This window comes from Acinonyx jubatus, chromosome C2 (assembly GCF_027475565.1).
Source record: "Acinonyx jubatus isolate Ajub_Pintada_27869175 chromosome C2, VMU_Ajub_asm_v1.0, whole genome shotgun sequence".
Classification (NCBI taxonomy): Eukaryota; Metazoa; Chordata; class Mammalia; order Carnivora; family Felidae; genus Acinonyx; species Acinonyx jubatus.
Window position 1 is genome coordinate 58,863,318 of NC_069384.1, and position 27,128 is coordinate 58,890,445.

The 27,128-nt window shown below is 38.2% G+C and overlaps 1 protein-coding gene across 4 annotated transcripts in view; it reads right to left on the reverse strand.

Moving 5' to 3' along the window:
* CFAP44 (cilia and flagella associated protein 44) overlaps positions 1 to 24,750 on the reverse strand; it is a 149,880-nt gene extending 125,130 nt beyond the window's left edge. For 2 of the 4 annotated variants that reach the window (XR_008297664.1, XM_053220864.1), the window contains exons 1-6: positions 24,381 to 24,750; positions 17,452 to 17,556; positions 12,648 to 12,803; positions 11,955 to 12,114; positions 7,916 to 8,078; positions 3,569 to 3,671 (exon numbers count right to left, since the gene is read on the reverse strand). Coding sequence is in view for 3 of the 4 variants with exons in the window: in XM_053220864.1 (XP_053076839.1) it covers positions 3,569 to 3,671; positions 7,916 to 8,078; positions 11,955 to 12,114; positions 12,648 to 12,803; positions 17,452 to 17,551 (682 nt within the window). In the remaining variant the exon portion in view is untranslated. Of the gene's footprint in view, positions 1 to 3,568; positions 3,672 to 7,915; positions 8,079 to 11,954; positions 12,115 to 12,647; positions 12,804 to 13,292; positions 13,363 to 17,451; positions 17,563 to 17,655; positions 17,893 to 24,380 lie in introns of those variants that run through there. The other 2 variants (XM_053220865.1, XM_053220866.1) reach the window with 2 other exon arrangements.
* Between the last annotated feature and the right edge of the window lie 2,378 nt (positions 24,751 to 27,128).

Below are 27,128 nucleotides of genomic sequence, written 5' to 3' on the forward strand. Positions count from 1 at the left end.
GCCATCCCATCCCACCTGAGAGGGGAAAACTGCTAAGAAACGTTTATGAAGTTCGGTCAAGAGAGGCTCCCTAAAAATTTGAGACCTAATCACAGAACCATAGTGTTCTTCCCCTCCCTCCACACCTTACCACCATGTTACAAGAAGCCTATTTACAGCAATTATTTTTATCCACTACACCATGTCTGGCTACCAAGAAAAATCTACAAAGCATACAAAAAGGCAAAAAACACAGTTTGAAGAGACAGAGCAAGCATTAGAACCAGACATGGAACAGACACGGAAATATCAGATTGGGAATTTAAACCAACTATGATTAGGGTGTCTGGGTGGCTCAGTCAGTTGCATCCGACTTTACCTAAGGTTATGATCTCATGGTTCGTGAGTTTTAGCCCCACATCAGGTTCTATACTGTCAGCACAGAAACTGTTTTGAATCCTCTGTCTCCCTCTCTGCCTCTCGCTTTTTCTCTCTATCTCTCTCTCAAAAATAAATACATATTAAATAAATAAATAAAACAACTATGATTAATATGCCGAGGGAATAAAGCAGACAATATCCAGGAACAAATGGACAATGTCAGCAGAAAAATGGAAATCCTAAGAAAGAACAACAAGGAAAGGCTAGAGATATAAAACATTGTAACAGAAATGAAAAATGTCTTTGATGGGCTCATTAGTAAATTGGACACAGCTGAGGAAATCTCTGAGCTACAGAATATATCAATAGAATCTTTAAAACTGAAGAGCAAAACAGAAGCGGTATCTAAGAACAATGGAACAACTACAAAAGATGCAATGTATGTGTAATGGGAATACCAAAAGGAGAAGAAAAGAGAAAGGAAGAGAAGAAGTATGTGAAACAATAATGACTGAGAATTTCCCCCAAATTACTATCAGACACCAAACCACAGATCCAAGAAGCTCAGAGAATACTAACTGGAATAAATGCCCAGAAAACTACAGAAAATGAAGATAAAGGAAGAACTCCTGAAAAAAGCAAGAGGGGGAAAAACACCTTACCTAGAGAAGAATGAAAAACTATATCCAACTTCTCCTCAGAAACCACACAAGCAAGAAGAATAGACTGAGATATTTAAAGTGTTGAAGGGAAAAAACCCACCAACTTGGACTTCTGTACCCCATGAAATTATCCTTCAAAAATGACAGATAAAGACTTTCTCTGACACACACTGAGGGAATTTGTTGCCAGGAGACCTGCTTTGCAGGAAAAGTTAAAAGAAGTTCTCTGCACAGAAGGAAAATAATATAGGTCAGAAACACACATCTACATAAAGAGATGAAGAGCACTGAAGAAGGAGTAAGTGAATGTAAAATAAAAAACTTTTATTTTTACTATTCTTAATTGATGTAACAAATAACAGTTTGTCTAAGAAAAGAAAACGATAGAACAGTATCTTTCATGAACATAGATGTGAAATACCTCAACAAAATATTAGCAAATCGAATCTAATAATGTGCAGAAACAACTGCATTATTAGTTTGGGGATATCAACAAACTGATTTTAAAGTTCATACAGACAGGCAAAAAGACCCAGACTAGTCAACATAATACTGAGTGAAAGGGGCAAAGTTGAACTGATAATACCTGACTTCAAAATATACCGTACAACTACAGTAATCAAGATAGTGTGACATTGGGGAAAGACTAAATAGACAAATGGAACAGAATAGAAAGCCCAAAAATAGACCCAGAGAAATATAGTCAACTGATCTTTGACAAAGGCCTGAAGACAATATAGCAGAGCAAAGACAGTCTCTTCAACAAATGTGCTGGGCCACCTGGACATCCATAGGCAAAAAATAAACAAGCAAACAAATAAATTACTGAAAACATAGGCCTTACATCTTTCACAAAAATTAACTCAAAATGGATCACAGACCTAAATATAAAATGCAAAAAATGTAAAATTCCTAGAAGTTAATGTAAGAGACAACCTAAGTGACCTTGGGTATCATGATGCCATTTTAGATTCCACACGAAAGACATCCATAAAAGAAATCACTAATAACTAAACTTCATTAAAATGAAAACCTACTCTGAGAAGGGCAATGTCAAGAAAATGATACAAGTCACAGACTGGGAGAAAAATTTGCAAAAGCATATGTGATAAAGGACTGTTATGCAAAGTATGCATATCCAAAATATGCAAAGAACTCTTAAAACTCAACAATAAGACATGAACAACTCAATTACAGAAGGGGCCAAAGGCCTTAACATGTAGCCTCACCAAAAATATGCAGATAACACAGAAACATATGGAAAGATGCTCCACATTCTATGTTATCGGGGAAACACAAACTTAAAAAAGGAGGTACCACTACACACCTATTTAGAATGGCCAACATCCAAATCGCTGAGGACACCAAAGGCTGATGAGGATGTGGGGCAACTGGAACTCTCATACGTTGCTGGTGGGAAAGCAAAATGGTACAGCCACTCTGGAAGACAGCTTGGCAGTTTCTTACAAGACTAAACGTACTCTTACCATAGGATCTAGTAATTATGCTCTTGGTATTTACCCAAAGTAGTTGAAAATTTATGTTCACACAGCAGCAACCTACACTCAGATGTTTATTGCAGCTTTGTTCACAACCTGCCAAAACTTGGAAACAACTAAGATGCCCCTCAATACACAAATGTACACTGGGGTACATCCAGGCAATGGAATATTTTTCAGCACCAAAAAGAAATGGGCTACCACGCCATGAAAAGACAGGGAGGAATATTAAATGCATATTACTAAGTGAAAGAAGTCAATCTGCGAAGCCTACGTACTGTATGATTCCAACTCTACGACATTCTGGAAAAGGCAAAACTGGGGAGACAATAAAAAGATCAGTGGTGGCCAAGGTGGGGACAGTTATGAATAGGCAGGACACAGAGGAATTTTATGACAGTGAAAATACACTGTATGATATACTGATGCATATACATCATTATACATTTATCTAAACCCATAGAATACAACACTAGGAGTAAACCCCAAGGGACACTGTAGACTTTGTGTGATTATGATGTGCTAATGTAGACTGATCTTCAGTAAATGATGTACCTGGTGAGTGATGTTGATAATGGGGAAAGCTATGCATGTGTGGGGGAGGAGGGATATGGGAGATCTCTGAACCTTCCCCTTAACTTTACTATAAATCTGAAACTGCTCCAAAAAGCAGTCTTTTTAAAAAACTAACTACTAAAATTAATTGTATGGAACACAAAATTACACGAAAATGGTGGTGATTAATTTTATGTGAGGTTATTTCAATCTGGGTGGGCCTCAATCAGTTGAAAGTCCTTAAAAGTCAAAACTGAAGTTTCCCTGAGGAAGACGAAATTCTACCTGAACATGTAGCATCAACCCCTGCCCAAGAACGTCCAGCCTGCCAGCCTGCCCTACAAACTTCAGACCTGCCAGCTCCCATAAGTACACGAGGCAAGTCCTTTAAACAAATCTCTCTTCTGTCTCCTCCTAGTTCGGTTTCTCTGGAAGACCCTGAATATCATTAACCTTGAACATGGAATATTTCAAAAGTTGTAGTGGGCTCACCTTGAAGGATTCTGTAGGGCCTCAAAGAAGGATATTCATAGATGATAATCTTTGGGAAAACTCCTTTTTCAGCGACAGTGAAGTAAGTTTTATCAGGATGAACCTATAAAAAGTAAAATCTCTCTTAAATAATAAAAGGAAGATTTTCTTATAAATAGCCCTATTAATGCAGTATCTGTGATTTTATCATTTATTAGGATCCACTCCAACAGAAAACTAAAAAAAAAAAATGGGCATCTGATACATACTTGGTAACGGATGTGATTTAAACTGAAGCCTTTATGAATATTCATTTTAAGTTTTGCTTTTGTTAATAAAGTCATCTCTCCATCTGCAATTATTTTAACTGCCATCAGGAGAGCTAGAACAGTGGTTCTCAATCATTAGAGTGTGTCGGAACCACAGGGAGGGCTCGTGAAGGCACAGAGGGTAAGCCCTAGCACCGGAGTTCCCGACTCAGTACTTGAGGGCCAGGGGGGCCCCAAAATTTGCATTTACGTCTCTAACAAGTTCCAGGTGATGCTGATGCTGCCGGCTTGGGAATCACTCTTTGAGAACAACCAAGTTAGATGAATTGTTTACCCTGCATAAATAAATCAACCTAAATTTTTGTACAGAAAAACTCATGTTTCCAGAGTAGGTTCCATTCGGTTTAAAAAATTTCACCTTGGACAAATTTACCACAAATGGATATAAACTTACTAAAAGTGAGAAAGATACTATATTTCCAAGCCAGATGCAGAGGAAAAAAATAGTAAATATTTGTGGATACACTATTTGCTTAGCATTTCGAATGACAGCCGTATGAATTGTGAAGTGTATGTTTATTCTTGTTATTTTTGTTCATTGGTAAGCCAATGTGCAGGAAGAGTAAATGGATAGCCTAAAAATAAAAATAGGCTGTTTTGAAAACAAACTATTTAAGACACATATTGTGCTTTATAAAATTCTATTTTCAGGTGTGCCAGGTGGCTCAGTTGATTAAGCATGCAACTCTTGGTTTAGGCTCAAGTCATTATCTCATGGTTTGTGAGTTTGAGCCCTGCATCAGGTTCTGTGCTGACAGTGTGGAGCCTGTTTGGGATTCTCTCTTCCTCTCTCTCTCTCTCTCCCTCTCTCTGCCCCTCCCCTGCTTATGTAGTCTCTCTCAAAATAAATAAATAAACAAAAAAATAAATAGATTTTAAAAGAGTCTTATTTTCACTTACCATTTTGCAACTCCTGATTTTATACCTAGGGGCCAGGAGCTTCCCTTAGAGGATTGCACTCTAAATTCTGGTACCCAAGATAACATTCTTCTCTCCACACATGGGGCCAAAAGACCTATATAAGCTGTCTTCTTACTGACAACTGGTCTTTTATTCTTCCAGTCAAGTAAACACCCATCCCTTCAGCTTGAAACAAGGCTTGGGTTTACAGGATGGACACTCAGTGAGAGAATAACCAACATTTATTGGGTGCTTATTATATGCCAGACACTGTTTAAGCTTTATATGAATTAATCCCCTTAAATTTTACATCAACCTTGTGAGTTCAAATACCATTATCATTCCCATCTTACCAATGGGAAATAGGCACAGAGAGGCTAAGTAACTTGAAGTCATACAGCTGGCAAATGTGAGAGGTAGGATTCAAGCCAGGTGTTGGAGCCAAAAAGAAAGTGGAACTAAAAAAAACAGTGGCTACTGGGGCACTTGGGTGGCTCAGTTGGTTAAAATGCCGACTCTTGATTTCAGCTCAGGTCATGATCTCACAGTTCGTGAATTCAAGCCTTACATCAGACTCTGCACTGACAGCACAGAGCCTGCTTGGGATTCTGTCTCCCTTTCTGCCCCTGCCCCACTCGCTCTCTCTTTTTAAAAACAGTAGCTACCAAGAACTTAGGGGGAAATGTGTTAAGGTATATGTTTTTCTAGATGCCTATTTATGGGAGAATATTGTATAGGATATGTGGTCGCAGAAATCTGAATGAGAATTCGGGCAAATCTTTTGCTCTTCTGCATCTTGCCTATAGTAAGTGAAAAAGTTTCAGCCCTTTCAGATCAGAAGCTCTGTGGGGTTGAGTTTGGTGTTTTATTTTTAGTGGGGAACTAATATTATTAGGAACTAATTATTATTAGGAACTAATGAGTCATTTACTTTATACTCAACATACAGATTCACCCTATCTTTTCTGACAGTTGATATGCCCCCAGAACACATTTCTCATAGATTTCCCATTGCCTTGCGAGAGTGCTTCTCATCCACAATAGATAACTATTTCAGAAAGAATGAACCGACAAGGCCAGTTGAGGAAAATCCCCACCACTATCCAGGCTTCAACACACTCCGAGAAAAGTTCCTGTGGACATACAACTGCCCAGAGTCCAGGCGTGGATGAGGATTAGGATTAACATTCTTGACCACAATACACCTCTAACTACTGACCTCAGGCCAACTTATTGTATAACAAAATAGAAACTTCAAAACTACTATTGGCCGTAAAGTGATAGAAAAACAAGTGATAGTTCCCCGTTTCTCCATACTCTGCAGATGATGTGGACCTCAGGGCTCAGGACACCTCAGAGTGGCCCCTGACTGACTTCCCTCCATGGAACCTGTGACCCTAATGCTAGGCCTGTGTTTGCACACTGCTGGTGACACAGGATCATGTACTTTTATGCCACTAGTTTTTTGGTTTTTCTGCTTTTTGATATGACTCCTGTCTCTTTGGATGGATTTTGAACTCTTTGAATTCATAGAGGTCATGAACGCTTCTTCACTTAAATCCCTGCATGTTCTGAGTTAGTGTTGGACTCACAATGTAGTATAATAAATTCTTGCTGAGGACAGGGACTTTACTATTTATACCTGCTATATATACATAGATGATCAAGGAAGACAGAAACATGAGACTCTCCTTCACCCTTCCATCGCACCATTTCCTGTTTCCATAGCCAGTCTAAGTTCTATTTGTGGATCTCTGATTTTCCTTACCTTCTCCATTCCCGTTCATCTTCCTGCTTCGCTTCTCAGAGCAAGAATCTTCCAAACCTCTCCACTCATCTCCACTTCTAATCTAAATATCCTACCAGGTAAGCTACCCTACCATCTAGTCTACTCAAGAGCATTTCCCACTACTCCCTGCTAGCTTGGCCCAGTCTCTCTGTTGGAGCTGCATCAGCCTTTCTGCCAGAAGCCCTCCACCTCCACAGGGTACGGTGATGTCACCCTTCACCTTCTAGTTCTGAATGGGCTGCTCACACCTGACAGGCAGGGCAAGAGCAGGGCAGACTTCTATTTGGTTCATGATCCGTCTAAAAACCCTTTGAATGTCTGCTACGGAAGTGTAGCTTGTATGAGCCCCAAATCCTGCTCATTTCTCCTCCTCTCCGTGTTTCACACAGCCTAATCTGAACAGGTGCCCTCTCATGACTCTAAAGACACCAAGATGTGCTTCTCAGGCTGTTATTGATGAGAGAAGATCTAGGGACTTTTAAGGATCAACTACTTTTAAGGATCAGAGTAAAAAGCAAAAGGTCATCAAGATAAAAGCGCAATCATGGGGCCAATTGCTATTGAGAGGTCAGATAAGATACAGTTAGAAAGGTATTCTTCAGATTTGGCTATTCAGGGCCATTGGTCACTTTAGTAAGGGCAATTTCAGTGCGGTGATAGGGAAAAAGACAGCAGAAGCTTGGCTTTGAAGGGAAGATCAAAAGTCAGTGTAAAGAGAATACATGGTTAGAGAGGAGACTTTTAAGATGAGAACAAGTTGATTTAGTGTGCTTTAATGCTGAGGATGAAAACCCTAAGGAAGTAGAGGCTGAAGGTACAAGAAAAAAGGTGACTGATGGAGACAGGCACCTGAAGAGGAAGGAAGAGACAGCCTCAAATCACATACAAGTCCTTCTGTCAACTTCTCAAAATTATTGAACATACAATCTATACTTGATCTCTTAATGTGCAACCATATACTTATATCTTATCTGGCACTTATCTCTATTTATTATTTGAATTATCATCTGTGCCATTCATTTGAGTATTTTTGCAGAATAGCAACATAGCATTAATATGTAAAAACTTGATGACTGTGGGAAGCCACTTACCCTCTTTTAGCCCCAGTGTCCTTATCTGCAACATAAGTATTGGTAAAATGATAGTATTATTAACGTGATAGTATGATACTGCACAGAGACAATGTCAACGAATGGAGTGGTTGCAATTGTTGACTTGAAAATGCCTTAGAATTGCATCTCCTGCAATTATGGCATCCTGCCCATGGTATTGGCATCTAACAGCCTGGCTGGTCCACAGAAGAAACAAACAAAAGGATGGAATTTTTTTAGGAAGTCGCTAACAGCGTACCCCAATAACACCAATTCCTCTACCACTGCTACTTCGCAGGTAGATCTGTTCCTTGGTTTTCAAATTCAAAAGGATCAGCTGGTTCCCAGCTATGTACATCACAGTACTGCTGTCCAGAAGTTTTAGGTTGGCCCGCTTTCTACAGTCATAACCAAAGGAATGACTGAGAGAATATTGTTAAGGAAAAGAAGTGACACAAAGTAACCATTCTAGAGACAGGAAAAGCAATGTAATAAATATGTTTTTAAACTCTGTGCCCTTTAATAAAGGCTCAGTGTTGAAGTAGTTGCATTTTACTTTGAAACTCAGAGTTTTTTATTTATCACTAATGCAACCTTGCTTTCAAATTAAGTGAAAATCCTCATACTCTGATTTAGTCAATATTTTAATTTTCCCAGGGAAATCCTGAAAGCAGATTGATTTTATAAAAGTAAAAGTATCAAAAAGGCCTCTTGATGTTGAAAGACCAGCTGTTTAAAATTCTGACATGTTTTGAAATCCTGAAACACCAGTAATATTACATATTGTAATAAATCTACATAAAAATAATAGAAATTTAATTCATATGAATTATGAAAATGGACTAAATAGTGTATGGTATATAAGTATATATAATAAATATGCTAACATTTCCTTTCTGAGTGCATTAATATGTATAGGTGTATAGATGAATGTGTGTGTGTGTGTGTGTGTGCATATTAATGCTATACAGTAAATCTGCACTAATTCAAAATAAAGGTTAAAATAATCAAAGTTTTTATAAGACATCTTTTAAATGTACATTGTTCAAATTAATTCAAGTTCAAGTTCAAATTAATATAACCTAAGATATAAATGTAATAAGTAAGTTAAATGAGGTTAATCTATCAAAACATTATAGTTTGCAAAAGAAACATATTACATAGTACATCTTAAGTAGATGGTTTCTTATTTTCTAAGAGTTCACTGTTGAACACAAAAGTTAAAGGATCATTGGAGAAATCTTTATTTCTTGCCCTTGTTTAAAAAAATAAATTCTCATTTTAGAGGATTATTTTGATTTGTAAGTGAATTATTTTTAGAGAAAAAACTATGTAGAATTATTAACAAGAATATATAGAATGTAAAAAAGGAGAAAATTTTAATTAACGCAATTTGAATTGTGAGGTATATACAAACTATTAACCAACTATACATAACTATACCTACCTCATTGCCTAAGAGTTAAATTGAAAAAGAGACAGAATATTTCAGGGTTTTTTTATCTGTTCAAGAAAAAGGAATTTTATCAACTCACTAAAGACACGAACACCTAAAATTAATTTTTATATATAATTTCTGGGTGACTCAGTCAATTAAGCATCCAACTCTCAGTTTCAGCTCAGGTCATGATCTCACAGTTTGTGGGTTTGAGCCCCATGTCGGGCTCCTCACTGGCAGGGAGGAGAGCCTGCTTGAGATTCTGTCTCTCTCTCTCTCTCTCTGCTCCTCTCCTGTTCATGCTGTCTCTTTCTCTAAATAAATAAATAAATAAGCAAACAAACAAACTTAAAACTTAAAAAAAAAGAAATGCAAATGAACATGTGATCCAAAGATCTTGATGAAGCTATTCAGACCTCATGGGTACTGAGGCCTCCTTACAAATAAAGAATGGGATCCACATGCTCCTTATCTTCCTGGTATGGGCAGGAAGTTTCACCTACCTTCCTTTTCCCTTTCCCCAAACTGCTGCTCTCACCTTTCTTTCCTCCTCTTCCTTCCTCTTTTCCCAGTGCCAGTGTAACACTCGGAGGGCTAATAGTGTGTCGATAACTGAGAGTAGAAATGGGCTACCATCTCTTCACTGTCTTGGGTGACAGTTGGGAATCAGGCATGTGATCACTTATCTGGTATTAACATCTCTAATTTCAGGGTAGACTAGGACTCCCTTTGACCTGCTGCTGTTCTGATCAAAGGCCCTTTCAAATGCAGAATGGGTGAGACTGTAACTTCCCAAACTCTCCCCCTCCAAATTACAACCTGCTTCTTCTCATAGCTCATCTCTACTTCCTAGAATGCCTAGTGCAGTGTCTTGAGCCTATGAGGCATTCAATAAACATTTCTTGGATGCATTAATTAATGAATTAATTAATGTATAACTAGAGTCTGATCCTTCCCTTTTAACCCCAAACGACAGCGGATCCCCTAACCAGAGCTTTTAAGATGTTAAATTGTGTTCTGCTATACCTTCAACTCCTTTCTGCTTTATCCCATCCTGTCTTCTGGTTTGCATTTTCTTAACTTCCTATCTGAGATCCAGGGCCTTCACCGTCTGTTCATGAGCATCTAGAACCCTCACTTTAAAATCGTGTTTAAATACATCTTGTATAAATTATGCTATGGTTTAGATAATATGTAATACATGACACATTTCTTGACTTATAAGACACTGAACTTTGAAATTGAAGTTGACTCAATTGAATTAATAAAGTATAAAGGATTAATAAAGTATACATGACAGCTAACTTCTCCTTGGAGCTTCTCACAAGAAATAGAGATCATATTTGTTCCAACCCTGGAGGGTAGAACTGTCTAATGCAAGATGTTCCAGAGAGGCAGCTTTTGATTCAAGGCCTACAAGAGCTAATAATGTGAGCTATCCAGAATTTGTGACTTCCTTGGCTTTGAAAGTGTTCATGAAAAGTCTATAGCAGATACAGCCACTCATCCAGCATCAGTAGAGGTAATTCATATATTGAGTCAAAAGTCTAGGTTACTCTGACTCTGTTATCTGGAATCGCAGCATATCTCTCTAATACAGAGATCCCTGTATCCTGGAGCAGCAAGTCTCCAGTGTTGGGGGCTGGGAGAGGGCAACACAATCAAAAGTACTTGGTAAACTTTTTCAGACTACATGTGCCTAAGTCCCTCTACACACAGAAATGATGCAGTAGGTCCAGGAAAGGTATCAGAGCATGTGTATTTCAGGATAATCTTCCAGGTGACTGCTAAACCACCTCATTTGAAACAAATAGGCTAGAAGGAAGGCAACAGCATAACTTCTATCAGCAACTTGTCCAAAGATGACATATACAAAAGAAGTCCTCAAAAGAGAAAATTCCAGGTTATAAGATTCAAGGTGAATTAGTTCTAGTTACACCTGGGATTGAAACAGAAGCTATAATAACATGTTCTATTTTTATATGAAAAGCAAAACTGATTCAGTGAGTACACCACCCTCCTCTTTAAGCACACTTTTATAAGATGCCAGTCAGTGTTTCAGGCTATGTGGTCATCTGAAGGCAGGCATACCAAACTGCTAGCCAAGAGCATTAATGGAAATATTTTCCTAACTAACCACCTTACAAACCTAACATCACACAGTGACAGCAAACCCTAAATCCCCTTGTTAATCATCCCCACCCTTACAATTCTTCATGAACTCTTATTCTCCAGACCAATTAAAGTGTGTTATTTTGTGCCCTATTTCCTCAGGGTTGTCTTCTCTGATACTCATCTGATAAATAATGTGTAAGTACTAATGTCTGACAATTGGATCAGTGTTTTAAGAAATCAATGATTTTAACTTGGTAGGCATTGAGAAAGGGATGCCAGCCTGGTAGAGGATGTAAACCAGGATAAGAGGCCTTTTGATCTCCTTTACATCATGTCTCATGAGAGAACAGCCAGAAAAGTATCATTTCTCTTTATGGTTACTTAGCATCAACAAAAGGTTAGTTTAAATTAAGGTCCCGTATTTCTATCTCAGCTTCTCTAAGGGACAAGCTTCTTAGAATTACCTAAGACAGGGATCGGCAAACTTTTTCTATAAAGGGCCAGATAGTAAATATTCTAGGCTTAGTGGGCCAGGTGACTTCTGTTATAACTACTTAATTCTGCCCTTGTAGTGTGATGGCAGCCACAGATAAAACGAAAATGTGTGAGAATTGCTGTGTTCCAATAAAACTTTATTTAGGAAAATAGACCGGAGGCCAGATTTGGTCCATGGGCTACAGTTTGCCGATCCCTGACCTAAGAAGTTGAAATCCAAAAATTATACATATGTAACTGGAGTGGATACACAAGTGTGAGAAGATCCAGTGGTATGTTCGAATCCGGAGTCACAAAAGGCATCGAAATCAGCTCTGCATAATCATAGAAGAAGTTTTCTGATATTTTCTTCTTAACTTCCTCCTCTGCCCTTTCTGAGTCTGGAGCTGGGGTTTCCACATACCGAGATTCTAAAAAAATAAAATATTTTAACTAAAAAGAGCATCTGGTGAGTCCTAAAATTGTATTTCACAAAGACAGGAGGAATATACCTACCCCGCAATATTCTAGCAGTACTACAAGTGGCTGAACATGGGATGCTACCCACCAGTGAGCATGGGAAGAGGAACCAACATGGCTCTGTGCTTGGGAGGAAGAGAAATCAACAAAGGGTGAATGCTAAACTCTGGTCATGCTTTTGCAGTCTCAAACAGCAACTCCCAATCAGTTCCAAGGGAGAGTTATAATTCACTAATCTGGGGTAGAGCACTCCTGAGATCATCCTACCCCCAGAAAACCAAGTATGAGAGTCCTGTATGTGATCCTCAGAAATGTAATCTACAGCTCCAGAGATGCTACCCTATTAGAAGATGTTCCAAGCTCTTACTTTTATCACTGAAAAATATCCTGAAAATTTTTATTTCTGTGGATTTATAACTGTTCATTTTGGGCAATTTGTCTTTAAAACAGTGACAATTACTGATAGGAAACTAATAACACTTACCTCCAATGCTCTCCACATAGTCATCTTGAAATGAACTTGAACTTCCTTCCAATTGTTCCATAGAATAATCATCATCGCCTAAACGTGATTCTCTCCCTTCGGTAAATGTTTCTTCTGTGGCATCTTCTATAAATTTGTAATCCTCTTTCATAGCAGCTATTAAAAGTAATTTGTTTTAATAATTTCTAAATCTTGAATTCAACATTTCCTTATTTCCAAAGTAGCTCATATATTCTGATCACAACAGAAGTAAATTAAAAATAAACTGTGATAAGATATGGAAAACCTACAAATATTTGGAAATCAAACATTTAAAAATAATGTGTGGATCAAGGAGAAACCAACGAAGAAATTTAAAAATATTTTAAATTAAATATTTTAAAGTGATAATTAAAATATAACATATCCAAATTTGTGGGATGCAGCTAAGGCTATGGTTAGAGGGAAATTTATAGTTTTTGTACATATAAGAAAAGAAGAAAAGTCAAAACTCAGACCTCAAGAATCTAGAAAAAGCAAAAAAGAAAATAGAAGTCATAGAAATAATAAAAATAAAAGCAAGAATCAACCAAATAAAAGGCAAGCAAACAATAGAGAAAATTAGCAAAACCAAAATCATTCTATTACCAAATGGAGAAACTCTACCTCTTGTTGAGTATGGGAAGAGTCAACTTTAATCTCTCTACTTAGTGGACAACCCGGAAACTGGTTCACTCTGCATGAGAATTCCAAAGGGTAAGAAGTTGCTCATATTTTAGCAAGCCTGAGAACAGGGTCAGGTCTCCAGGCAAAAAAAAAAAAAAAAAAAAAGCGTGCATGGGGGAGCTATCAGGAATGTGGCCAAACCAGAAGAGAGACCTCTTCTCACAGCACCAAGAAAAAGGGTTTCACGATACCAGCAAATTACTTCAGGTTATCATTTGGGATACTAAGAACCACAATATATGAACTAATTTATGAGCTGAGTGCAAGGTCAGACCACACTTGACAGGCCATCCCCTGTAAGGATTTGACATAGAAGGGGAGATCCTGAGGCAGTGCTAGACAAAGGGTTATTATTATTAAATCCATCCACCTAGGAAAATGCTGCAAAGGACTGGACTCCAAAAGGTAGACAATCCTGGGTCAGAAATTAGGGAGTGGAGAAAAGTGGAAATGGAAAATCAAGAAAGAAGCAGACTAACAGTTTTGAAGACAATGATATAACCATGTTTTTTGGAAAGATAATTATAGTGGTGGTATGGAGAGAGACTTGAACAGAAAGGCTTGAGTCCAAGCAAGAGGAGATAAACACCTCAAATAAAACATGATATGGAGAAATTATGGATTTACCAGATATGTCTCAGATACATTGAAATAGTGTAATGTCAATTTTGTGAATGAACTGATTTCCCCAGGACCTGGTCTCCTCTAGGTGAATAATCAAAATTATATTTCTGAAACTGTATTTAGGATTAGAGCTACAAAAGTCAAGACTCCCCTATGACACCTAACACCATGATGCCCTGTCAGAAAGAGCAAGCCATTTTTTAAAAATTCTTTTACACAATTCCTCACATTTTATTCTATTTTTTTAGTATAGTTGACATACAGTGTTACATTAGTTTCAGGTGTACAACAAAGTGAGTCAACAATTTTGTATGTTATGCTCATCACAAATATAGCTACCATCTGTCACTATACAATGCCATTACAATATCATTGACTGTATTCCTTATGCTATGCCTTTTGTGACTTATTCCTGTGACTTATTCATTCCAAAACTGAAAGCCTGTATCTCCCATTCCCCTTCACCCATTTTGCCCATTCCCCACCCACTTCCCTTCTGGCAACCATCAGTTTGTTCTCAATATTTATAGGTCTGATTCTGCTTTTTATTTATTCATTTACTTTCTGGTTTCATAATGGACCTTACTGGGAAAAGTTAGTGTTAAAAACATTCAAATTCATAAGATTTAAATAAGACATTAAATTATACCTTGTAGCTATAGTAATCATATGATCACCTGATTCTTCTTTTTGTTTATTCATTTGTTTTCTTTTTAGATTTCACATATAAATGAAACCATATGATATTTGTTTTTCTCTAACTTATTTCATTTGGCATTATACCCCCTAGGTCCATCCATGTTGTTGTAAATGGCAAGATCTCATCTTTTTATGACTGAGTAATATTCCAGTGTGTGTGTGTGTGTGTGTGTGTGTGTGTGTGTGTGTGTGTGTGTGTCACATCTTTTCTATCTATTCCTCTATCAATGGACACTTGGGTTGCTTCCATATCTTGGCTATTGTAAGTGATTCTGCAATAAACATAGGCATGCATAGATCTTTTCAAATTAGTATTTTTGGTTTCTTTGTGTAAATACCCAGTAGTAGAATTATTGGATCATAAGTATTTCAATTCTTAATTTTTGAGAATCTCCATGGAGAGAATCTCCATAGTGTTTTCCACAGTAGCTGGACCAATTTATGTTTCTACCAACAGTGCACAAGGGTTCCTTTTTCTCCACATCCTTGCCAACACTTGTTTCTTATCTTTTTGTGTCTAGCCATTCTGACAGGTGTGAGGAGCTATCTCGTTGTGGTTTTGATTTGCATTTCCTTCGTGGTGAGTGATATTGAGCATCTTTTCATGTATCTGTTGGCTATCTGTATACCTTCTTTGGAAAAATATTCAGGTCTTCAGGTTGTTTTGGGGGTTTTTTTGTGTTAAGTTGTATAATTCTTTATATATTCAGAAATTAACCCTTTATTGGATATATCATTTGCAAACATCTTCTCCCATTCAGTGGGTTGCCTTTTGATTTTCTTGATGGTGTCCTTTGCTCTGCAAAAGTTTTTTATTTTGATATAGTCCCAATAGTTTATTTTTGCTTTTGTCTCCCTTGCCTTAGGAGACATACCTAGAAAAACGTTGCCATGGCTGATGTCAAAGAAATTACTGTCTCTATTTTCTTTTGGGAATTTTATTGTTTGAGGTCTCACATTTAGGTCTTTAATCCATTTTGAGTTCATTTTTGTGTATGGTGTAAGAAAGTGAAAGTGGTATAGTTTCCTTCTTTTGCATGTAGCTGTCCAGTTTTCCTGGCACCATTCGTTGAAAAGACTGTGTTTTCCCCATTGTCTATCCTTGCTGCCCTTATCACAGATTAATTGACCATAAAAGCATGGGTTTATATCTGGTCTCTATTCTGTTCCATTAATCTATGTGTTTATTTTGGTGGCAGTAACATACTGTTTTGTATATCTTGTATCTTGTATATCTTGTATATCTTGAAATCTGGAATTGATACCTCCAGCTTTCTTCTTTTCAAGATTGATTTGACTATTCAAGGTCTTTTGTGGTTCCTTACAAATTTTAGGATTTTTTGTTCTAGTTCTGTGAAAAATGCTGTTGGTATTTTGATAGCAATTACACTGAATCTATAAAATGTTTTGGATAATGTAGACATTTAAACAATATTAATTCTTTCAATCCAAGAGTCTGGCATATCTTTCCTTTTGTTGGAGTTTTCTTCAATTTCTTTCATCAATGTTTTATACTTATCAAAGTACAGGTCTTTTACCTTCTTGGTTAAGTTTATTCCTAGGTATTTTATTCTTTTTGGTGTAATTGTAAATGGGACTATTTTCTTAATTTCTCTACTATTTTACTATTAGTGTATAGAAACACAATTGATTTCTGGGTATTAATTTTTCATCCTGCCACTTTACTGAATTCATTTTTTTACTTCTAAAAGTTTTTTTGTGAAATCTTTAGGGCTTTCTATGTATAGTATCATGTTATCTGCAAATAGTGACCATTTGAGTTCTTCCTTACCAATATAGATGTCTCTTATTTCTTTTTCTTGTATAATTTCTGTGGCTAGGACTTCCAGTACTATGTTGAATAAAAGAGGTGAGAGTGGACATCCTCATCCTGTTCCTGATTTTACAGGAAAAGCTCTCAGTTTTTCACCATTGAATATGATGTTAGCCATGGATTTTTTTCATACATGGCCTCTATTATGTGGAGATATGTTCTCTCTAAGCCCAGTTTGTTGAGATGTTGGATTCTGGATGTCAAATGCTTTTTTGCATCTATTAAGGTATTCATATGATTTTCATCCTTTATTTTGTTAATATGATGTATCACATTAATTGATTTGCAAATATTGAATCATCCTTACATCCTGAGAATAAATCCCACTTGATCCTGGTGAATGATTCTTCTAAGGTATTACTGAATGTGGTTTGCTAATATTTTGTTGAGGATTTCCACGTCTAGTTTCATCAGGGATATTGGTCTGCAGTTTTCTTCTTCTTTAATGTCTTTGTCTGGCTTTGGTATCAGGGTATTTCTGTTTTATTTGCAGTATGTGATATTCTTCTACATATGTTATCCAATTTAATCCTCAAACTACTCACAATTATCATCTTAATGGGTGAGAAAATTGAGGCTCAAAGAGGTAAAATAATTTATTCCAGATCAGGTGTCTCTTAAGTGGTAGACCCAGGCCTCAAACCTAAAGTCCAGCTCTTTCTACTATACTGTATTAGAAAAGTTCAGTAAAGACTCACAGGAGAGAGCAAGGCCAGATTTGCAGAGAGATCATTATCAACACAGAGATGATAGTAACTTCTATGTGTCAGGCTCTGGAGATTAAATGGTTAAAACACAGTCTCTGCCCTCTTAAAGAACTTAGAATTTAACAATAGAACGAAACAAGTAAACCATTTCTGTTGTATAAACTTAAAAACTCTTTAAAAATGGTTTTACCTAAATTTAGTAAAAGCCTAAGGGTATATTATAATCTTTACTTACATCTTGATGCAGATTTAGAGGAGCTCGGAGACTGCCTTCCATCACTCTTTGATCCATCTAATTTCCCCCCATCAGTGTCTTGATCACCTGGTTCCTTCATTTCCCCTGTAAGCACAAAATTGAGACAAAGAAAGAGACACAGCTATAAAATAAAAGTCCTTTACAGATATTTCTCACCTAACAAATTCCACAAGCACCAAATACCATGTGTGTTGATCACTATGCATGCACAGTATCTGAGATGACTTCACCAGGAGGACGGAGAGCAGCCAGCAGAGACCTGCAGAATGGCAGAATATAGTCAGCTAGTCCCTTTCTCTAGGCAAACTTACCATGGTTCCCTTTGGTTTTTCAGAAGTCCACAGTGAAATGTCACGCCAGTCCATGTTTCCTCAGAATATTCCATCATTAAAGTTAAACCTCTGCCACCTGTTTTTTTTTTGTTGTTTTTTTGTTTTTTTGTTTTTTGTTTTTTTTTTGGCTCATCCCTCCATTTCCTCTTCCCATCATTTATTCCCCCTGGTGTTACTAATTAATTTCAATTAAAAAATATTTGTTCAGGGCACCTGCTATGTATCAAGTCTTACAGTAGGCACTAAATTACAGTACTGAACTAGAGATGTGATTCCTAACTTTGTGGAACTTGTTGTTTAGAAAGAAAGATATTAAATGAGCAATTAAAATGCAATCAGTGCTACAAAAAGGAAAGAATAGGGTCCTGTAGGCATGCCTAGCCAGATGATTAAATCATGTCCTGGGGTTAAGGTAAAGGTTGACCAGGCATAGATTGGAAAGAGTGTTTTAGGCAGGGGGAAGTTCAGAGAGAGGGTTGTGTCTGTGAAGGGCTGAAAGCAATCTGTTGTAGAGTGGGAGAGTGAAATGGATGGTGAGGAGGAAGTCGGTAGCAGATTGTAGAACTATCTCTAAGCTTTTGCTAAGAAGTTTAGAACTTATTTCTATAGCAACTGAAAGCCACCTTAAGGTTTTAAGGAGGGGAGTGGCAAAGCAGGTTTTCCCTGTGCTCTCTCAGTTGCACTTCCTTACGTCTTTGAAAGCAACTGCTCTATCTTCCTTCTAAGGTCTTTGCTTCTCCACACTAAACATCACATATTTCCTCAACATTCTGTTATGGCATGGCTGGCAGCTCTATTTGAATCAGATTTTGATGTTCATTTCAGGTTTGAATCTCAGTTTTGCCATATTACTAGCTAATAATCCTTTACGTTAATTCCTCAGTTGTAAATGGAAACGAAGAAGAAACAACTTACAAGGCTTACAAGGCTGCTATGAAAATTAACTGAACTAGTGCATCTTTATCCCTTCCTGGTCTCTGAAAAAAGACTGGATGCCCAGAGCAGATAGGATACACACCACATGGTCAGCTGAGAGTGCAGTATGAACCCCACCTCTCTTCCTTTGGACCTTGGGGGTCATTCCATCTGTTTTCGGCAGTGACATCATAATGATGCCCTGTCTTGATTTGGGGGACAACAGAGCAGGGTCTAAATGTTTTCCTTAAAAGCTATTATCAAGAAAGATAGGTCTTAAAATGGCACTTATGTTATTAAATTTTGTGTTTAGTACTTTGGAGCCATTTTGCTGTGTTATTAAGATGATAAAAAGTATGTCTGTGTGTTCCTTTTTTTTTTTAAGTTGTTCTCCCTTTCTTCTTTCTTCCTTCTTCCCTTTCTTCCTTCCTTCCTCTCACCTGATTGTGAAACACATGCCTACTGGGTGGGGTTGGGAGGTGTGTAGGAATCAAATGATAGAAACATTTTACATAGCAAGATCTTTAAAATCCAAATTCAATGATCCAGTGAATTTCCCTTCCCTTCCAGATTGGATATGCAGACTGCTTTGTACATTTATACAAGTTGATGATTTGAAAATAAATATTCAATTATAATAAAGAATTTTTAAAAATTGATATGGCAGGGTCATATTGGTTATTGCAGCTTGGTTGCAGATTATCATACACCTTGAGTAAATTTCTTTAGGTAGTAGCTACAAACATACCTAAATGCCATTTTCTCCCTCCTTTTCAAGGTTCTTCATAATGTAAATCAATTCAATTCTTAAAACTACTGAGCACATTTATATGCAAATGGTACTCTAGTCACTGCGGAGGATACAAAAATGAGCAATATAGAGCCCTTGACCTTAAAAACAATTCTCTTTTATGACAGTCTTCGAATACACTTCTCTAAACCACTGCTCCAGATCCGAGGCTCACTAGAAAGTCCTGAATGAAGGCTGACTATAGCTAAAGATATCCTTGATAAAAAAAAAACAACATTTAAATTATTTCAATGAAAATAAACTATCCTCTAAGTTGCCATGTCGTGCAGGCTCCAAATAAGCGGAGCAAAGCAATCATTGGGTTTACTGACAAAAGTAAACTGATATTCTATTGTTGCTAGTCAATTAAGAACCAAAAGACAACTTTTAGTCTGCAAATTTCAATAACATTTCAGTCTGTAAACAGGTACTGCTCTGGTTTCCTATTGACACCATACAAAGTTAGCAGCTTAAAATAACACCCATTTCTTACCTCACACTTTTGGGGGTCAGAAATCTAGGCACAGTTCGCTACTTCCCGGAGTCTCACAAGGTCAGAAACAAAGTGTTGGCAGAGCTGCCTTCAGTTCTGAAGGCTCTGGGGAAAATCTATTTCTAGGCTTATTTAGGTTGTTGGCAGAATTCAGTTCCATATGGTTGTAGGACTAAAGTCCCTGTTTCCTTGTTGACTATAGGCTAGGAGTTGTTCTAAGCTTCCAGAGGCCACGTGGCTCATGGCCCCCTTCAAAGCCAGCAGTGGTAGATCATGTACTTCTCAATGACTTAAATCTCATAGTTTTGGGGGCGCTTGGGTGGCTTAATTGGCTAAACATCCAACTCTTGGTTTCGGCTCAGGTCATGACTTCACAGTTCATGAGATCAAGCCCCACATCGGGCTCCACACTGTCAGTGAGATGCCTAGTTGGGATTCTCTCTCTCTGCTCCTCCCCCACGTGCTTACTCTCTCAAAATAAAGAAACTTTTTAAAAATTTAAGCAAATAAATAAACAAATCTCATAGTTTTCTGCTTCCTACCAATAAAAGCTTCATAAGATCATTTTCTGAGTCTTCTTTTTCCTACATACATTTATTTTTACCATACTGTAACTGAACATTACCTGGATACATATATTCTAATAAAGAGCTTACAAGACCTAATAAATTTACTTACAAGTTAATTATAAAGTGGGTAAGAAACAATTATAGTAAACAATTATGGTAACAGATACGGTAACAATCATGGTAACATCACTCTGTAAACAAAGGATTTAAACCACAATCAAAGGTAAATTGGTATCAAGACAAAAGTACACTCTTTATCCTATTCTGTTACAAACAATATACTCCTCAAGTGGTTAACATTACCAAGCAATAAGTTTTAATATCAGAAACACAGTTAATATCAAGTTGTCTACAGTATGGAAGAAAATACTGGAACCCAAGCAATTTTCCCAGTGTTCTGAACTAACAATACTGGACACAAAATTAAACTATTTGAGATCCTTTCTTAGTTTTTGTTGTTGTTGTTTCAGAAAGGGTGGCTGAAGAAACTGTAAAAGGCAACTGAGTAGGGTCCTGATGTGGAGATTAGCAGTGTAAATGCTGAGATGGAATAAGGTGGTTTTTATTTGTTTGTTAGGTTAGGTTTGGGTTGTTTATAATAAAGGGATTGGGAAGTTGTACTGTAACCTGATGAGGCTTTGGAGCCAGAAAGGCTTGGGTCCACATCCTAGTTTGGCCAAGGGTATAGGTTAGCTTGGCCAAGGGCCAAGTCCCCAGCATCGCTTAACCCTTAGTCCTTTTATATGTAAAATGGGGACTGTAAGGTTGCCTGACAGAGTCATTCTAAGTATTAAATGAGATATTTTATACCTATAGTTCTCAACTCTGACTGCACTTTAGAATCACTTCGGAAAACTTTCACAGCATGGCATTCTCACGGTCTTACTCCCTATGTAATTCTTTTGTGTAGCCAAAGAGAAGAACCTGGGTTAAGGACCAGGGGTTCATATAAAGCACATAGTAGGTACTCAAAAATCGTAGTTGTTTTTACCATAATTACTACAAACTCCCTCTAATACAGCCAGGGCTCAATAAATGTGACCATGAAATCTTCAGAGTTGAAAGAGGTCTTATCTAGTCCAACCTCCCACTCGTGAGAATCACACATCTACAACATCAAGCTCAGCACCATTAGAAAAGTAGGTTGGTGTATTGGCCAGGCTGAGAATTGGCTACAGTCTGACTGTGCTTACAGCCTGGCTCTCCTCTTACTCCTCCTGTGAGGTGTTCAACAGGTATTTAACTTCTCTGTGCCTTGGTATTTTCATCTGCAAAGTTTAGTACCTACTTCATAAGGTTGTTCTGAGACCTCATTGAGTTAATACAGTAGAGTTTTAAGAACAGTGGTGCCTGGGGGCGCCTGGGTGGCTCAGTCAGTTGAGCGTCCGACTTCGGCTCAGGTCATGATCTCATGGTTCGTGAGTTCGAGCCCTGCGTCAGGCTCTGTGCTGGCAGCTCAGAGCCTGGAGCCTGCTTCAAATTCTATGTCTCCCTCTCTCTCTGCTCCTCCCCGGCTCATGCTCTGTCTCTCTCTCCTTCAAAACTAAATAAAAACTTTAAAAAAAATAAAAAAGAACAGTGGTGCCTGGCACATAGGTACTCAGTATATAAAATGATTGAAGGGATAAATGTATTCATTCCTGAATAAAGGAAAAATGAAGGAACATGATCAGTCAGCTTCAATTTAAACATTTCAGGTAAGCAGGTTAATGCTCAGTTCCAGTTCTTAGTTCATTTTATACTCACCTGAAATCTGCCTCCCTGCAATTTACATCCATTTGCTCCTTGTTCTTCTGGGGACACATACAAGTGTTCCTGTGTACCATAACCACTCAAATAATTGTAGCAACTTTACTTGTCTCCCTAGACCCTCCCATTTCCAGCTAAAGCATCCCAATTCTTTCAATTATTCCTCACTAACCTGGTTTCAACTCTTTTCAGCATCCTGATAGCTCAAGAAGTTACTTCCCAATGCATTAAATATCCCTCCCAATTTTGTATCTTCTTTGAAGGATCCAGGCATTTTCCAAAAGAGATAAACTATTACTTTACCTTGTGGTAACGTTGTATTCCTTTAAGGCAGCCTGATATTACATTATCTTTTTGGGGTGGGGAGGTGGTAGGTTCATCATACACTGACTCATCATAATCAGCTTGTAACCAACCAGAATGACTGCACCGTATTTGTGTGTTCTCATCCATGTCCCATCTCGTATAACTGAAGTAGCTAGGTTTAGGAGTCTACTTGCAGAACTATCTTAAATCTTCTTTTATTACCCTCAGGGTCATTGATCCAGCCTATGACTCATTCTGTTAACCAACTCACTGAGTATACTGTCAAGTTTTGAGACAACCCTGAGGAAGTAGAAAGAAAAAAAAAAGAGTCATAGTTACACAGTGGTGCAAAGGCATGTGTTGTTAGAAGTAGGTTGGCTGGAAACCAGAGAGAATGGTCCCCAAGATGGCACTACTTGGATTCATCCACCAGATTCTAGGGTCAGTCTTCAGTCTCACCAACTCAACCACTCCGCAGCAGTGTGCCAGAGCTGGCCATGTTAAGACTCAGAGGTTGTCGTATAAAACAGATGCTCAGTTTTTACTTTACAATGTGAAATACGACTGTGGAAAGAATAATGATAGCCCATGTTTTCTGAATGATTACCATGTGTCAAGCACCGTCCTAAGGATTCGGCACATACTGTTTCACATGTTTCTCAAAACAACTCTATGAGTTAAGTACAATTTACAGATTAGAGAGCAGAGCAGTTACTCTTTGAAGTCTTCCCTCTCACTCAATTCATGCAGTTGGTTTCTATGTTCTGTTGCCAAGTAAACAGTTATTAAGCCTATTGAATTCACCCTCTCCTTTCTATTCCCACTGTCAGTACCCTATTCTGGTTATGCTGTCTCACCTCTTCCATTACCGCAGTCTCATACCTTGTCTCTCTCTCTCTTCTCTACTCCATTTCTACCTGCCTCTTGTAGTTTCAAAACACAGCTTTTAGTGTGCTACTCTTCCTGTTTGGAACCTTTAATGGCTCTTCACTGCCACAGAATAAGAACTCAGATTCCTTGGCATGGCACAACGGTCCCTCATCTTCAGGTCTGCAGCTCATCGCCTGTCACTTTCCCCTTTCCTGGTCCCTCCTTAGCTCCTTCTCCTTCTCAAAAGTCTTAGTAGCCATCTGGGACAACTCACAATTGACCAGACACACTGAATACTTACTCATATGCTACTATATCCACTTGTATGCAGCAAGTATTTACTCTGTACCAACTACATGCCATGAATGTGCTACTCACTTTACCTGTAATATCCTATTTAGTTGTAACAAGAACCCCATGAAATAAGCATTATCATCTTCCTTTTCAGAGAGTAGAAAGCTGAAGTGCTGAGGGGTCCATGTGCCGAGTGTCACACAGTTAAGTGTGGTGTGGGCTGGTTTGCGTGACCCCAGAACCCAGGCACTTTCCCACCAGACTCCTTGCTTCTGGAGCCTGGGCTTAGCCCGGTCTAACTGGCACTCCTGGGTTTGCTGTCTTCCGCCCCAGCCGGATTAGGAGTTCCTTGCAGGCAGGAACCGTGTCCACTTTGTACCCACAGTGTCTAGCTCCATGCCTGCCAATACTAGCCGTTTCAATGTTTGTTGAACGGATCGTAGCAAGGACGAAGGACTACGTCTCAGCAAGTCTGGACAACCCTGGCTCAGTCTAAGAGAAACCCTAGTAGGCTCAGCTGCTCCCTGACTCCCTAACAGATTTGAGGACGAGTTCGCGGGAACTGCCTTGCTGCCAGGCTCCAAACTTACCCAAGGCACCGACAACCGCCACGCATTTCTAGTCCCAGCGTCAGCCCCGGGTCTCCGTTTACAGAGGTCACCACGGCAACGAAGCCTCGCCTCCCGGCGGGCGGAGCCGAGTGACCATGAGGCGCATGCGCCACCGAGAGCTGGTTTTCTGGGAGATCCCGCGGCGGTGCCACTGGGACCCTCAATGTCACTCGCCCTTTGGTCCCAGCTGTTTCGTGCCACATGACCCAAGTTGGACACAAACAGAAAAGCCCAACATTCTATGAGTTTATCATCCCATTTTTAATTTTATATACAGTTTATATTCTAACTAACCTAAGAATGGTATATTGATAAACGAAGTGACTTTTGAATACTTTCTTAGATAACTGCCCAGGAATAAAAAAAAAAAAAATGGCCCAAAGGAGCCCTGATTGCGCACTATCATCCTCAAAGTTACATCGCCAGGCTTCTTTATTTAGTAGTTGTTTATTTTCCGCTGTTATCTCTGTTGGCTTTTACGGTAACAGATTGTATGTTGTGGGATCCTTGGCCTCCTGACGCTGGGCACACGAAGTATAGGGCTACCTTGACAGATCTCGGTTTAGCAGTTTGCTCTTTAGCCGCTCTGTGGTACAGGCAGCGCACAGTATTGAATTTTAAGTACCTAAAGTCACTGGTTACAAACATCATTTTAAAATGGCTACATTGCACACCGGAAACTAATAAACTGTGTTAACTGGAATTTAATTAAAATGGCTACAATATTGCAATAAGTGACAAAGGACTTTGTATCCAGAATAAAGGATTCTTATAATTGAGAAAAAAAAAACCCGACAAGTTAATTTTTCAAATGGGCAAAGGACTTTGACTACTTCACCATATCAGCGGTATGAACGGCCAGTAAACATATGGTAACATGCTTCACAGTAGTCCTCAGGGAGATGCACACCACAATGCATATACACCACACCTACCAGAATGGGTAAAAATTCAAAAACTGCCAGCACTGAACGTGGGAGATGTGTAGATACTGTAACTCTCATGCCCTGCTGGTAGGAATGTAATAAGGCACAACGCTTTGGAAAACTGTAAGGTAGTTTCTTTAAAAGTTAAATATATACCAAGCCATTCCATGTCCAAGTTATTCACCCAAGGGAAACAAAAATTTATGTCCATACAAAGCCTTGAATGTAAATGTCCACAGCAGCTATATTCACAATAGCCAATGATTGGGAAGAAAGCCAATGGCCATTGACAGGTGAATGGATAAACATTCATACAATGGAATACTACTCAGAAGTAAAAAGGAAGAAACTGATACACACATGAATGAATCTCAATAGTGAGTGAAAGAAGCCAGACACAAAATAGTGCAATTATGATTCCACTTAGATAAAATGTAAACCAATCTATGATGACAAAATGCACATCAGTGGTTGCCCAAGCTGGAGCAAAGGGTGGGACGCACTGCAGAGACAGGAGGAATCTTCTAGGCATGAAAGAAATGGGTCTGTGTTTGTTTTGTCTGCCAAAAGTCAATGAATTATTCTCTTTAAATGGATGTAGTTTATTGCATATAAATTATTTCTCAATAGTTTAAAAGGCTATATTCTATTTTTGTTTATTGTTTTCCATAATGTTACACAACAATTTTCCAAGACGTTTATACCATGCATTTGTTGGTAATATTGAAATGTTTTCTTTAGTCAATTATTCTTGACTTAAAGTCTCCTGACTTAAAAAAAAAAAAAAAAGGATCATTATCTTTGCTGTTAATTATAAATGGCATATGCAGGGTGTCTGGAAAGCCAGAAAACAGGAAAAAATTAAACAGCTTATTAGTTACATTTTCAAATAAAATTCTCAACATGTTTTCTTTCAACTTCCAAATATCTTTTCAGGTGAAATAAACTCTAAATTTAAAGCACTGGGTCCAATTGTTAATCTGAGAAAACCACTATAAATTCACCATTTAATACCTTTAAAAATCTGGAAGCACAGAGAAAATAGTGTATTTTTTTGTATACCAAAAAACTGGCAGTCATCATTACTGAATGCTTATCGTGAGTCGGGCTCTGTTCTTAACATATTTACATATACTCACCTCACTTACTCCTCACAATCCTAGAAGACATATCATGTCTGACTCTCAAATGGGAAAAATGAGATTAATTTACCCAGGGACACAGCCCAAGTGGCAGAAATGGCACTTGGATCCAAGCTTTCTGCTTGCAATACTTGCAGACTTAGCCACTGTGCTAGATTAGCTATTTCTCATAAGTAGGAGAAGTCCAGTAATTTTTTTCAAAAGAGCTTCAAGTCATGGCTTTACCTCATACATTCTGACATTAGGCAACTTACTTCACCTCTAGGGCTCAATTTCCTTGTCTGGAATGGGGAGGTGGGTGGCATTCAAACACCTCTAACTCACAGTTTTATTGAAATAATGGAGCTACTTTTAGCTCAGCACCATGCCCACCACAATTACAACTCTATAAAGATAGCTATTACTATTATGGGGCTTCCACACCATATTCACTGTAAGATGGCAGCACGGCATAAGCTGTGTAGAAAGACTTCCTATGTCCCATCCCAGGGCCACCATTCCCAAGCTGTGTGACCTTGAGAGGGTACTTACCTTCTTGTACCTCAGTTTCTTCATCTGCAAAGTAAGGACAATAGGATCTACCTCATAAAGGTGTCCTAAAATCATGAGGAGTGGCTAAAACACTATCTGGCATTTAGTAAACCATAAACTATTATTAA